The 15,154-nt window shown below is 36.8% G+C and overlaps 3 protein-coding genes across 3 annotated transcripts; all 3 read left to right on the forward strand.

Moving 5' to 3' along the window:
• Positions 1 to 2,217: 2,217 nt before the first annotated feature.
• Positions 2,218 to 6,396, forward strand: LOC18606661 (uncharacterized). The gene is made up of 5 exons (XM_088804907.1): positions 2,218 to 2,296; positions 3,007 to 3,061; positions 3,265 to 5,524; positions 5,615 to 5,691; positions 6,112 to 6,396. The coding sequence occupies exons 3-4, from the start codon at positions 3,453 to 3,455 to the stop codon at positions 5,625 to 5,627; spliced, it is 2,085 nt and encodes a 694-aa protein (XP_088661033.1). The 5' UTR covers positions 2,218 to 2,296; positions 3,007 to 3,061; positions 3,265 to 3,452; the 3' UTR covers positions 5,628 to 5,691; positions 6,112 to 6,396.
• A 2,227-nt stretch (positions 6,397 to 8,623) lies between these two features.
• LOC18606662 (protein trichome birefringence-like 23) lies at positions 8,624 to 12,630 on the forward strand. Its single transcript, XM_018118570.2, has 3 exons — positions 8,624 to 8,994; positions 9,516 to 9,805; positions 11,515 to 12,630. Exons 1-3 carry the CDS (start codon positions 8,763 to 8,765, stop codon positions 12,286 to 12,288), a joined length of 1,296 nt encoding a protein of 431 aa, XP_017974059.2. The 5' UTR covers positions 8,624 to 8,762; the 3' UTR covers positions 12,289 to 12,630.
• Positions 12,631 to 12,952: 322 nt separating this feature from the next.
• LOC18606663 (high mobility group B protein 6-like) lies at positions 12,953 to 15,097 on the forward strand. Its single transcript, XM_007040404.3, has 5 exons — positions 12,953 to 13,472; positions 13,557 to 13,682; positions 13,787 to 14,230; positions 14,319 to 14,663; positions 14,743 to 15,097. Exons 1-5 carry the CDS (start codon positions 13,008 to 13,010, stop codon positions 14,872 to 14,874), a joined length of 1,512 nt encoding a protein of 503 aa, XP_007040466.3. The 5' UTR covers positions 12,953 to 13,007; the 3' UTR covers positions 14,875 to 15,097.
• The last annotated feature ends 57 nt before the right edge of the window (positions 15,098 to 15,154 follow it).

Raw genomic sequence — 15,154 nt, forward strand, 5'->3', positions numbered from 1 at the left:
ATCATGTTGTTCCAATGGTTGGAATTTGACTGTTTCTGCATCATCAACAAACATGTAGCATATTGTCTTAACCAGAAGAGCCTAATTAAGTGACATCATGTTATGTTCTGAAAAGAAGATAGGACAAAAAACGTTGAGAAGTTTAAGAAGAGAGAGATGGGTGGTTATCCTGAAACCCAATCTAGTGTTTTTGTTTTGATCATGGAGAAGAAAAGATCAAGATCAGAGACAAAGGAAAGTGATAGCATATGGGACTGCGGGAGTCCTCTGTATGATTCTTACGAATTGGCTTCATTTGGTCATGTCCTGGAGAGGCACACGATGGCCTTGCCATATCCTTGCAGGCCGTCGATGCAGTTGAGAATCATATCAAACAAGCCGAAAGCAGAAGCGAGAGTTGCGGGGGAAATGGGCAATCTTGATGGAGTAGGATTGTTCAGAAAAGTTGTGAAGTGGACGCTCTGGAAGACGAGGATTAGACGGGACAGAAAATGACAAAGGACAAAACGCTCTGGAGTGGATTCTGTAGTTTGTGCAACAGGGTTAGGTTATGCAAGCAAGAAGAAGCTGTAGAATTGAAGAAAACATAAATGGAGGCAAGTTTTAGCTCTGTAGCTTTTGTGGCAATCTTGGTTACAATATTACTAACATATATACTACCTAGTGAGGGTCAATTTTACTTCAGTAAATCTTTTCTTCAGGCGACATGCTAATCATAAATCTTTTGCAGAACATAACATCTACTAATCAAACTGGGCTAACTGTAATTATTCCCTTTCGTAGTCCATGAAAAGCCCAACATGACCTGAATTTTAACAGTGACCCGCACTGAATTCTTTAATTGGGCTTCAGCCCACCCTTTGATTTGAAATTGATTTTCAAGTGAACAAGGTGCGCCAAGTGAAAAAACTAACACAAAAGATGGGAAAAGAAAGAAAAAACAGGCCAATTAGTGTCAATTAGTGTGAAAAGGTGAGCTAGCTGCAGCATATGCAAATGGAGATCAGGGTTTTTGACTTCTAAGCTGTAGGAATTAACACTGAGTTTAGACTAGTGTGTTGGTAGTACGAATGTCCTGGTCTGGGAGGGGAGGCCTGAATTCTTGCTGTTTATTCATCATTGCATATATTTTGCCACGTGCAACAAACTCAGTATCCATCTATGAACGTATTATCTCTCATCATATTCAAAGCTTCTCACCACTAAAACACTGTTGACTCTCTAAATGGTAGAAATTCCACTTAAAATGAACCTCCAAGCTAGTATTTGACTAACTTTCTGACTTGGTAAAATGATCTGGTTAGTGGTAAGACAAGTAGCAACAGATATCATTGTTTTCTTAGTGAAGAACAGTAAAAGCTGACATAGTCAGAATAATACAGCATCACACAAACGTACCTGTTAGATCACGAGATTTACCTTTTTTTAATGGAAACATTCAATGTTTTTTTTTTTCTATTAGTAATTTGTTAGTAAGTATCATCCTCCATTTGGCAACTTAGATACCATGAAAACGGCTATAAACCCTTTTCAATTCTCTCAGCCAATAAGAACTTGCTGAAAACCTTAAGTTTTACTCCAATGAAATTCAAACATACACAGAGATGATTGGCAAATTTGCACCAAACCTTCATTTTTTTCAGCTTGAGAGTCAAAAAGCTTATCCAGTCCCCTTGACTCGGCCCTTCCCATAGATTAATCTCATTCCTTTTCCATGATCAACGCAAGTCAACTCACTTTAATGTAAGATTAACCGATGGAAAAAGAAGGGTTCTAATGATGTTGATGAGAAGACGACTTTTGGCCGTTGCATTCTCCTCTGGCTTCCTTACAATTTCCAGGATGGGCAGGACCATAAATGTCTTTACCAGCGCCAAGTTTACGGCATCATCTCTCTTTTTCTCTAACCGCGTTTTTGTACAATACGTGTTTGATAATGTTTGTCTGCAATTTATGATTGCTTTAATTGTCTGTGGTACTGTATAAAAACAATATTGATCCTACTATGTGTCTAAACTTTTTATATAGAGCTAATTTTGGCATTTTTAGGTCTCAATCTCGCTAGATATCTAAACAAGAAACAGGGTCCAGTCTGCAATATTTGTGCAACATATATTCATACAGAAACAAATTTGCATGACTCTAATATTCTAGTATTGTCCCACTGTACCCAAAAAAAAAACCCAATGATTTTCCTTTGACATAACTCCAATTTAAGAAGAAGAGGTCAAGGGTGAAAACCATCATATGGTCGGTACTCTGTTTTCTGTACTCTGTCTTCCAACAGTTTTTCCTGGTGAGTAAATCCTTTCATCACTTGAAAATTTGATATAATGCCTAAGAAAATTGTCCACCGGCTAGGCTACGTGCTTATACTGTTTGGGGGCATCCAACAATGTGTATGTTCACTGTGTAGCAAACGAGAGAGCGACTTCAGTTTATAGGCAAAAGGTCAAGTGCATTCCTTCTCGAAACAAGTCCCGTCAGTCAGGCCATGGTATTCCTTTTTCAAACCAAGGCAAGCAAGATAAACTCTTTTTCGTGGCAGCCTTTTTCTACGAAATTTTGATAGAAACTTGAACACGTTACCAGTTTTGGGCCCATTCTTCTAACGACTAAAGAGTAACGAGGTTATTACGACTTTGTCTTTATTTTTTTCCCTCCAAACATCTTTACTAGGAAGAACAGATTCTTGGACCATAAAAACTCCTCTCCCCAAGGGGGACACAATTTCTTGCTTACTTCCTTCTTTTTCTTTCTTAATTTTCTGTTTTAGTAAACTTCGTATGTCTCAAGTTTGAATCTTTTGAAGCAAAGATTGTGTGGGAATTGAAGAAACCAAAAAGCTTTTTTTTTTTTTCTATCTTTTTGTGATTTTTTTTTGGATAGTTTAATGGTTTAGTTTGGTTTGTTTCATTGAGTCTCTGGGGCTTTGTTTCATTAGTAATGGCTGAAGAATCACAAGTTCGGTTTGTTCGTTGCTTTAAGTGTAAAAGTCTGTTACAGGAGCTTCGCGAGTACTCTTTCTACAAGTGTGGCTCTTGTGGTGCTGTTCTTCAAGGTTAGCTTTCTTTACAATTAACCTTGTCTTGTTTTATTGCTGAGAAATCAAAGAAAAAAAAAAAGAATAGCTCATGCTAATATGTAGAAGAGAACAATCTAAAGTTGTTCTTTTTTCTTTTCTGTAATTTTTTATCTGTCGGTTTCTGTGTAATTAAAAAGGCATTCATTGAGAGGTTTTGTTGGTTTTCTTTGACAATACAGCAAAGAAGAAAGAGCCGGCTAGTAATGGGTTTCTGGACAAGCCCATTGAGGAGAAGGGAAGAGGGGGTTGTGAGGAAGTGGATAGTCAGTTAGACAAAGGAGGTAGTCTACGTAGTGCTTCTGAGACTGAAATTTGTGGAGTTGAGGGTATAAGTAGGAGAAAGGAGAGAACTTTTGGAGAAAAAAGTATGAATTTCAACAGTGTGTCAGCAAGAATAAATAAGGAGAACGTCTACCTTGGTGATGATAAAAAAGTGAGGGAACATAAGCATGAGCATAATAGAGCTGAGAAAGGAGTTGGATATGTTGATAATTATATGCCATCGTCAAAGAATCCAGTGAATAATTGGGCTCAAAGGGATGATCAGGATATGAACATGAACCGGTCTAAGTCTGTTAACTCAAGTAGAGGGAGCAAAGTTGAAGACTACTCCCCCAAATTAGCAAACTTTGCTAGGTCCTTGAGGTTGAAGGGTGTTACAGATATGCGGGGTGTGGACAGAGATGGGTTTGGGGGGTTTTACAAGAGGAGCCTGAGAACAATTGATGAACAGGATAGATTTTCAGTTTACCGTTATCCTGATGAGGGACCTTCAAATTATAGGTACGGTTCTGCCTATGGCTACCACAAACCAGTGAAGAGTTTTGGATACCTAGATGTGCCTAGTGTGATAAAAAAATTTGATCGGACTCAGCTGCTCAAGGAGCTGGATGAGTTAAAAGATCAACTGCTCCAGAGACCCAGGGATATGGTTCCTAGTGATAACATAATAGCTTCTAGTGACCCTCTTGGTGGTTCCATTGGGAACAAGTCTTCTGCTCATCATCGTTCTGCACAATATCCTCATGTTTCGGAGTTGACTTATTTAAATCATAGTTCTATGAATGATGATGATCATGTGCAGAACTATGGAAAATTCCATCCAGCTTCCAAGCATGTTCGTCGCAAGATACCTGGCTGTGGAGATTCTCTCTCACCATGTATGCACCGAAGATGGCATCAGCAAGTAACCCATTACCACCATCAGCATAGGACTTATGGCTACTCTTCAAGGCATAACGAAGATCTTCTTGCATCATATCCAAATCCAGATGAAACCTTGTATCACCTCCCTGCATGCTCATGTTTACATTGCTCTGACAAAAATTTGAAAGGCCCTTTGCAAGTCCCACCTGATTTTAGCAAGAGAAGGTTTTTGAAGGACCCTTGCAATTCCAACTTCAATCATTATGTGAATTCTGATGGAGTTCAGCAGCATTATCTTCCTAGAACTGCCCAATGCCCTCTAGTGAACTTTCAAGATTCACCAGTGCATGTATGGCCAAGTGACATCGATTCAGATATTGATGGTTTTGGTCGAAGATGTCCTAGAAGGGTAGTGCTAGCCTGCAGGGATAAACAAATTTGTCACCCTATAGCCAATGGTGCTCCATTTATAACATGCCATAAATGCTTGGCATTGTTAAAATTGCCTAGGAAATTCAGAAAAACGATGAAGAATGACCAGCGATTACGATGCGGTGCTTGTTCAACTGCGATTGTATTTGAAATGGAGAAGAGACTGATTAATTCTGTTCCTGGAAATCCAAAGCGAAGACCTACTGAGGCTGAACAAAAGTCTTCTGAGTTATTGAATGTAGGCCACCTAAGTTCTCATGGATGTTTTAATGCTGGTGCCACTATCCCCAGCTCCAGAAATGTTGAACATTCTGGTTATGACCAAACATCTTCTAAGGACGTAGAGAGCCCTGATAATGTGATTGATTGGAAAGATTCTCCTGGCTCTCCGGAGCAGCCATCTAGTTATGATGTTTGCCCTGCAGTCTCAAGTTTACCTTTTCAGGACCAAGTCAGCAACCCATCATCTAATCAAGCAGTGAGTGGGAGTAGGAAGGGAAATAGGACAAAACTAGCACAAGAAGAGAAGGTTATCCTACTGAAAAATGCCTCTCAAGTTGTTTCTGAGAAAAATGCGCCAGTGGCAACTGAGGTGGAAGTTTCTTTCAGTGGATATCTTAATTCAAGTTCATCTAAAGACACTTTGCAAGCAAGCAAAGAAGAAAACCAATTGAAACTCCACAAGGGGAGCAAATCGTTTTTAGTCGGTCTTATTAAGAAAAGCTTTAGAGATTGCTCGAGATCTAATGACAACATAAAGAATGAAAGACCTAATGTTCTGGTGAATGGACAAGATATGTCTGACTCTGCAGTTAGAAAGGCTGAAAAGCAAGCGGGGCCAATTCGTCCCGGAAATTACTGGTAATTTCAATCCTTCTAAGCATGCCTAGATTAAGTGATGTTAAACTCTTATAATAGATGTAATGTAGATGACTTAAACTATCAATGCAGTTGTGCAACTTAAAAACACAGAAAGGGGAAAACATAACAATGATGAAGAAGAATGGACGAACAACTTGTTTACCCATGTAAGAATGATGGAAATTTTGCAGCATTTGTAGTGTTGTTTGATAATGTTTTAAGGAAATGACTGTCCTATGAACAACATTCAGACCATTTTTCATTTTGTGCATTTTCTTAATGCCAAAGAATTGGATGTCATCTGCTCTTCTTTGTGTGAAATAGTAATGATAGTTTTTAATCTTTAAAAGGTATGTTTCGCTTGGCCTATAGTTCAGGAACTGATAGGAAAAAGCTGTGATATAATTCCTTTTAGGTAATGAACTACTGGAAGTTAATTTATTGGTAAACAAACTATGTCAGCTTCAGATATTGCCACTTCCCTTTTCCTTTGCCTAGAGACATATGTTAGGCAGTTAAATCTACCTTTAAAACTTGCTGTGTTATTTGTCCTCCTGGATTGTTAACTATTGTAATTTGGGTAACAGAGTGGGGAAAGAAAAGCGTGGATTTGGCATGCGGCTCCCTGGCGTGGTTTAGTGAATAAAGAGCTCGTTTGATTTCTTAAACCTATTGGAAGCAGGTGCTACAGCTTCCTCTGATGATTAATCCGAAGAAGCAATTGCTTTTTCCCCATGCAGCCGTACTGATATTTGTTTGATAATCCTATAAAAACCTTGTTTCTATATGGTTGGTGTAAAGTCCAAATCCTTTGTAATCTGTTGTATTTGTAACAAGAAAAGTTTCATTAAAGATACATGCTTGTTTGTGCATTTGGATCTCTCCTTGGTTTGGCCAGATGATATTTGCCATGTGTCATGTGTAGAGTGTCTATGTTGCACTAAGGAGGAAACCATCCTTTCTCAATCAATGGACAGACCATGTCTATGTCAGGTTTAAGCCTTCCCTTTCTTTTCCTCATTTTTGTCCCCCCTCTTCTTTTCGGTGTGTGCATAGTCTTCTTGGAGACCGAGGATGGGTCATGTGAGCAAGGTGTTGAAATTTTGTTGGTTGTTTCCTGTCTATTCTTAAATCTGGAAATATTTACTATCTGCCTGGTGAGGCTTCAGGCTTTCACGCTGTAAATCATTAGTTACTCCATTCAGCTCAGGTCATTTTGAGTTTGGCAGCCAGTTTAGAACCAGGGCCTGGCATAATCCTGATATGGTAAAAAGGATGTGTTGTCCGTTTCCTCTTAAGTCTTAGGTAAAACTTGTAGGAAAGGTTTCCAGATCAAACTTGGCCTACTGACATGGTAATGGCTAATAAAGCAGAAAAAAGAAATCTCAGCTGTGAAGTTCTTGCAAAATGAATTCGTTGCTTTACTTAAGAGGCAGGAAGGAAAGAAGTCATTGTCAAAATAAATGAAACAGACGGTGTTGAGAGCTGGATGGCAGCTTATGCAGCAGAGCGGTTGACCTCAATGGCTCTATTTTGTTTACTGTGACACCTAATAAAGAATTGCAGAAAGTTTATGGATGTGGTGCAACTCTTCTGACTTTCATGTTTAGCATTCATGTTGCGACTATCAGCCAACCATTCGAGCAAATTTGGTAATCCAGGGAATAGTACTGTACTCATTAAAATACATTAACAGAACCAGATGTGCACAACAATCAGCTGTTAAAGGTTTCTTTAGAGATCATATTAGCACAATGGTTGCCAACAGAAAGCACTGCTCTTTTGCTTGATCCTTGGGTTTGATTTTACCTAAAAGATGTTGCTTCAAATTAGAAAATTAAATAATTATATTCCTACTATATTTTTAATTATTTGAAAATGCACTGAAATTTTATTTCAAATAATAAAAAGGGTAATTTTGTAATTTAAAAAATAAAAATAAATATTTTGATTATTTGATACTAAAAAATGCTTTTGCAATTGACACAAAATATATATATAAAAAAACACTTTGAAACCAAATTAACATGCAATTGGCATTTCTATTTAGATTAACGGCATTATTTAACACGGCAAATACCATGCAAAACGAGATCTTAATTTAATTATTCATTAACGTAATTATATTTCATTTTATCCAAATTTTAAAACTTTTTTTACTACTAGTATTTAGGAAGCGTTCGGTATAAGAGAAGTAGAAGCACATTTCTTGTGTTTAATTAAATTACATTATAGTTTTTGTTTTACAATAAATCACTGTAATGAAAAATTACAATGTAATCATATTACACTGTAATGTGATTGCAGTTCAAAACTAATACAATTACAATACATTGCACTCTATAATGTGATTAAAGATATTTTTACACTTCAACTTTATTATTTTGTTAAAAATATTTTGTAATACTATAATTAAAATAAAATATATAATATAAGAATTAGAAATTAAAATAAAATAAAATATAAGGAATTAAAATTTATATAATAAGATAAAAGATATTAAAGAAAATATATAATATAAAAAATTATATTAAAAAAATAAAATATATAAGATTATAATAAGAAATAAAAATAAAATATATGACATTTAAAATATATTTAAGAGATTATATTATATTAAAATTAATTATAAAAAATAAATATATTAAATTTATATTTTAAAAAATAAGAATAATTTTAAACATTAATATTACATTTTCAACAAAATACTTATAAATTAAATATTGTAATATTACCTTTTTCACATTTTAATTATTATTTTACTTGTATACTAAATATTATAATATTATTTTTTTATAATTATATTACTTGTAATAACATTATTTATAATTATATTATCTATAATCTTATTATATTATAAAATATCAATCGTCAATTAAGTAATAATCACTTCCTTTTGAAAATGAACAATTCAAGCTGTCCTAGCCGCCACCTGTTAATAAAGCAAAGTTAACAAAGGTTAATAATTGATTAATAATTGTATACAGCAATCTTTAAAAGAAGAAAAAAAAAACAAAAGGGGCTACCCCAATAAAAAAGAATTGTTTAGTACTCCTCGGTCCTCATCTGTTAATACCGTAATAAAAGCATGTACTTCAATAATTCAATACAGAATCCAATGTCGGTCTTCTGAATTCCCAGCTCAATAATTTGGATTCTTGCACACTACCCAAGTTTAGGGAAGTGCAGCCATTCCGGTTTGCCGAAACAAAACAAAGTAGGAAGAAAGAAAAAAAAAATGAGAGTGAACTGGAAGTCATGGTCTCTGAACAAGCATCAACACGTGCTTGTAAAGCTTGCTGTTGCTGTTCTCTTAGTGGGTCTTGCTTTTAGGCTCTTCGTTTCTCGTTCTAAAGGATTTGCATCTGATTTAGAATCCCCTGTGTTGGGGAAAGAGCAAGTTCAAGGGCCAGACTTGAAACCTCCTGTCTCTGTTGAAATACCTGAAAATGAAGATCAGATACCTCTAGGTAACTAAATTTGGATCCTTTTTTCTATTGGGTTTTGTTTTTTTTTTTCTATTTGTATTGTTTCTTTTCATGCTCAATGACATTGAATCAGCTGTAAGTAAGTTGGTATTCTGAGATCTGCTGATTTACATTTTACAATATTGTTTTTGATTAGAAAGATTGAAAATTTTGATGGGTTTCTTCCAAGTTGATTTATGGTCATGTAGAATGCTGGATTCTGGTGGACCTTGTTCTGATTTTTGTGTTATTGTTTCTTCTTAACTGATTGGTACTTTTAGCTATTTTGTTCAGTGTCTTACCTACTAATTGTTGATGAAAACTGTACTTTTTATGAGATAGAGTGAAGGAGCTTCTTCTTGTTATTGTGATACTGCATTTATTAAGTTGATCGATATTGCCATCCATAGTTTATTGAGCTATTACTTTTGTTATTAACATCTCACATACAAGGTTTTGTTGATTTTTTTAGTGAGTTTGTTTTAATGTTGTAGCTTAATTGTTTAAATTTATGGTTGCACCAGATATTGTTGCAGAAAAGTGTGATCTCTTTACAGGGGATTGGATACCCAGTCCCTCAGGCCCAACTTACACCAACAAGAGCTGCCCCTTGATAGAGGGTCATCAGAATTGTATGAGGAATGGCCGCCCTGATCCTGAGTATCTATACTGGAAGTGGAAACCGCGTGATTGTCAGTTACCGCGATTTAATGCAGGGAGATTTCTGGAGTTGATGAGAAATAAAGCATGGGCTTTGATTGGTGATTCCATATCTCGCAACCATGTGCAGTCACTGCTGTGCATGCTCACAACAGTATGTGTTTCGACAGTTATAGCAAATTTTAACATTGTCTTTGGGTGATATAAACTAGAAATAAATCTGGCTTCCCTGGCCTCAACTTTCCTCTTTATCATAAGAATTATATGGTTCTCTGCGTACTTGTTATGCTAGTATATGACTTGCACCAGTTCTAAAATAAAGATTAATTCTCTCTTTCTCCTCATAGAAGGAAAAAGATGAAATCAGTTATCTTAGGTACCATGAAGGGAAAAGAAAATATTGGTTAGCAAAGTTACTTTGTTATTAGAGCCAGGTTGTGATCCTGGGACCTGTCGTTATGGACTGACCATGCTTCTGCTGGCCACTCTGATCTGTTGGTTTTGTATTTCCTAACATTGCTAACTAGTTCAACTAGATGGTGAGGAATTTATCTTAGGGTAGAAGCTATTTTAGTGGTTGGTACTGTTTATCGCACTTTTCTCTCTACAAACTATTTTAATGTTGCAACAATGTCTTTGAACTTATTAATTTGAGAGCATTGGACAGTATTATCATTTGATTTTGTGGTAAACTAATGTATTTCACTCCTATGTGATTTTTTGGCTATTGTAGCTTCAGTAGTTGATGTGCTGGCTTGGTAACTAATACAACCAACTTAAATGCTAGGCTTGTGTGAATAATGACTCATGCACTTTGATGTTAATTTAAAAAGATTGGAAATTTTGGGTATTTTGTTGAATTCTGTGAAAGTGTTTGCGCTGCACTTTCTAAGGGTTGCATTCCAAATATCGTGCATCAACATGCTCATGTGCTTTGTTTGTTGTTGATTGCATCTGGTATTACAGAATCACTTCACTCCTGCTGATAAAGGTCAGCATTCCATCATATTGTGCTCAGATAGCAGATACATGAGACGCTAGCACATACAAAATCTTTCTTTCTGTTTTAAATGACATGCATTTACATTGTGAAGACAGGGAAACGTTTGACTGTGAAACTTTTTGTAATCTGATAAATATACTGTCACTAATCAAAACTGTGGTATTTTCTCACTTATGTGTCATTGTGTTATAAGGGATGTACTTCCTTAGTGCTGTTCTTGGTAGCTAATAACCCTGTCATATTTCTTGCCCCCTTTAGTTGCTATCTCCATGTTCTGTAAGTTTGATGAGTAAAATCTGGACATTTAAAGGCAAACGCTTGCTTACAGGAATGTGTAAATCACTTTGAGGTTGATAAAGTGATTGATCTGTTTGCTCGGTCACTATTCGGCCTTGGTTAGCAATCTTTTACCTGAGATTTTGATTATATCAGCTATGTTTTTAGATCTTTTATTGACTTAAAATTGTGGTGGACTTGCTAAAGCAAGAAGCCTTTTGTCATTACTTATCTATTAAAAGAAAAAACACAGAAGCATTTTGTCATGATAATGAAGTCTAGAGGGAGAGGTGCAGTGGATGGTCATTGTTTGACTTAATTCTTTTTTCGTATTTTGTTCTGAATAAGCACCTGAAATCTTATGCGCTAATGATTTCTGGTTTGTTTTGTGATGCTTATGAATTTAGTGGCCAAGCAATTTGTACTATTTTTAACACGGAACAACAAATTATTCTGCATATATTTACCTGGCATTAAACTATTGTATGTTTACTATGGTTGTAAGCAAAACTATCTCCTTGTTCATAATGTTTTGTTCTGTGGAGTGGTTATTAATGATGTTTACTTTTCCATAAAACTTTCAGGTTGAACGACCTGTTGAGGTTTACCATGACGGGGAATACAAATCAAAGAGATGGCATTTCCCGTCATACAATTTCACAATATCAAATATTTGGTCTCCTTTTCTTGTAAAGGCTGCAATTTTTGAAGATAACAACGGTGTTTCTACAGCTGAAGTTCAGCTGCATCTGGACAAGCTTGATAAGACATGGACAGATGTCTACCAGAGCTTAGATTACATGATAATCTCAACTGGAAAATGGTTTCTCAAGGCTGCGATCTACCATGAGAATGATACCATAGTTGGCTGCCATATATGTCCTGAAAAAAACCTGACAGAATTAGGATTTGTTTATGCTTACAACAAAACCCTCCACTATGTCATGGACTTCATTGCAACATCAAAGCATAAGGGCTTGATCTTTTTTAGGACGTCCACGCCAGATCACTTTGAGAATGGGGAATGGCATAATGGAGGGACTTGTCGGAGGACAACACCAGCTAAAGAAGGAGAGATTGAAATAAAGGACTTGAACAGGATTTTACGCAATGTTGAACTGGAAGAGTTTGAGAAGACAGCAGCAAAAGCTGCTGACAATGGGGTGAAACTCAAGCTTCTTGACTTCACAAATCTCTTATTGTTGAGGCCGGATGGGCACCCCGGGCCATACCGTCAGTTTCAGCCATTTGCGGAGAACAAAACAGCGGTTGTTCAGAATGACTGTCTACATTGGTGTTTACCAGGACCGATAGACTTTTGGAACGATGTGATTATGGAAATGGTGGTTAATGGTTAGTTAAGAAATTTCCCTGCGCCATTCTAGAGGTTGTTTTGTCTCAGAAATTTTGACAGTGCAAAAGCCTGAGTGATTCTCCTTCATAGCTATTAGATGAACCCTGGCATTTTATCATCTGAATGCCAGTGGTTCCTCTGTTTCCCTCCGCTGAGTCACTCATCGTTCTCTGCCCCATACAGGGAATTACTGGATAGGAATAGAATCCATGAATAGATAAATCATACTTGTTTGTAATCCATGCATTAAAAATTGTAACTTCGATTCTAGAATTCATTGATTGCTGCACATTGCTGTATACATGATTAGAGTAATGGTACCTGCGCAGTATATTACATCCTAAAATACATTGTATTAATAAAGAAGTTCTTGCATTAAATCCAAAATTTTTAAATATTAAAAAAAATCAGTATATTTCCAAATGAGGGGATTATGTCATGGATTATTTTCCTTGATTAAAGGCTCAATAAATAAACGCAGGCAGTTTTTTAGGGAATATTCCCTTCTGTGTTAATAAATCCAAACAATCCCGATGAACGGTCAAAAAACTTTTAAACCTGGACGCCACGCCCCCTCTTAAATCTAAAGAACTTATTTTTGAATTTGAAAAATCAGACCGTTGCGCTTCCCTTTTATATACCCACCGCTCTTCCTCTCAACTATCCTATTCAATCATATCTCAACAAACCCATTTTCTCTCAATTTTTCTTCCCTTCCCCAAGATGGCTGATGCAGCGGTTGTTGATGTGCCCAAGAAATCAAGAAACAACGGAAGGAAAGCCCTGAAACAGAAAAACCCATCAACAAATGAAGCCAATATCTTGGCACAAAAGCTCTCGCAGGCTTCCCCAACTCCAGTTGCTTCTCCAATGGAAGCCGATCCGTCAAAAGAGAACCAAGAGGGGCTCTCTCAGCCTCTCACGTCCCCCAAGAAAGGGAAGGTTGCAGCGAGAGGGAAACAGGGCAAGCAGCAGCAGCAGCAGTCTTTCGAGAAAGACTTGCAGGAAATGCAAGAGATGCTGCAGAAGTTGAGGATCGAGAAGGAGAAGACTGAGGTGTTATTGAAGGAGAAAGATGAGATGCTGAAGATGAAGGAGGACGAGCTTGAGACCAAGGGAAAAGAACAAGAGAAATTGCAGATGGAGTTTAAGAAATTACAGAAGATGAAGGAGTTCAAGCCCACCATGGTACTTTTTCTATTCTTGATTTGTCTATTCTTTCTTTCTTGATTTTAGGTTTGGATGGTTCTAATTCTTGGTTCTTTTCTTCAGACTTTCCCAATTGCTCAATCTTTGAAAGACAAGGAGCAGGACAAGAAAGAGAAGAAGAAGGGAGGTCCTGAAAAGAAAAGGCCATCTCCGCCTTATATCTTATGGTGCAAAGATCAATGGAACGAGGTAAAATTTAGAGAACTAGATACTGAAAATATTGAATAATGATTTTTTTTTTTTTTACTTTCTGTCTCAATTTCTTGTGCTAATTTGGGGAGGTTTGATTTTAGGTCAAGAAGGAGAATCCAGAGGCAGATTTCAAAGAGGTCTCCAATATTTTGGGGGCGAAATGGAAGACCATTACTGCAGAAGAGAAGAAGCCTTATGAAGAGAAATATCACACAGAAAAGGAGGCCTATTTGCAGGTGATTGCAAAAGAGAAGCGCGAGTGCGAAGCCATGAAGCTCTTAGAAGATGAGCATAAGCAGAAGACTGCTATGGAGTTACTTGAACAATACTTGCAGTTCAGACATGAGGCTGAGAAGGAGACCAAGAAGACCAAGAAAGAAAGGGATCCATTGAAGCCAAAGCAACCGATGTCAGCATTTTTCTTGTTCTCAAATGAGAGGAGGGCAGCTCTTCTTGCAGAGAACAAGAACGTCTTGGAGGTTGCGAAAATCACTGGCGAAGAATGGAAGAACATGACTGAAGAACAAAGAGGACCTTATGAGGAGGTATTAGATCTGTGGAAAAAGACACGAATTTCCATAAAATTTTTACTTGCTTGGTTCGATCTCTCAATTTTTTTTCTTTAAATTGCAGATGGCGAAGAAGATGAAGGAGAAATACATGCAGGAAATGGAGGTTTACAAGCACAAAAAGGAGGAAGAAGCTCTGAGTCTTAGAAAGGAAGAGGAGGAGATGATGAAACTTCAGAAACAAGAAGCTCTTCAACTGCTTAAGAAGAAAGAGAAGACGGAAAATATCATTAAGAAGACCAAAGAGAAACGCCAGAAGAAGAAGCAGCAGAGCTCTGACCCGAACAGACCCAAGAAGCCTGCTTCTTCATTCCTTTTGTTCAGTAAGGAAGCAAGGAAAACCCTGATGCAAGAGCGACCAGGAATCAACAATGCTACTCTTAATGCACTGATTTCAGTGAAATGGAAGGTATGAATTTCTCCCAAATCCCAATTCTGCAGTTGCAATTCTAGATCTATTTCACTCACATTGGGCTTTGTCTTTATAGGAAATTAGTGAGGAAGAGAAGAATGTTTGGAATGCCAAAGCTGCTGAAGCCATGGAAGCATACAAGAAAGATTTGGAGGAATACAACAAATCTGTTGCAGAAGCTGCGGAGACCAAGCAGCAGCAACAGTGAACGCTGACATCGCTCTATTGATGTTTTGTTGATGTTCAAGTATTTGTTGAACATAAGTCGGTTAGATAGCTTGGGCTTTTAGAGCTGTTCAACTAGGATCAGATTGTTTCACATTTTGATTTACTTTTCTGACTGTAATTTTATGATTCAAACTCTAATCCAACGTTCTCTGGTTGATGTCCATGGAATTGCAATTTGATTTCAAAATCTAGAATTACAATAATTCTTCACAAAAAGTACTTCAAACTTACTTGCTTGCTCATCCCGTCCAAATCGGTTG

The sequence above is a fragment of the Theobroma cacao genome, chromosome 3 (assembly GCF_053813885.1).
Source record: "Theobroma cacao isolate CCN51 chromosome 3, ASM5381388v1, whole genome shotgun sequence".
NCBI classification, from domain to species: domain Eukaryota; kingdom Viridiplantae; phylum Streptophyta; class Magnoliopsida; order Malvales; family Malvaceae; genus Theobroma; species Theobroma cacao.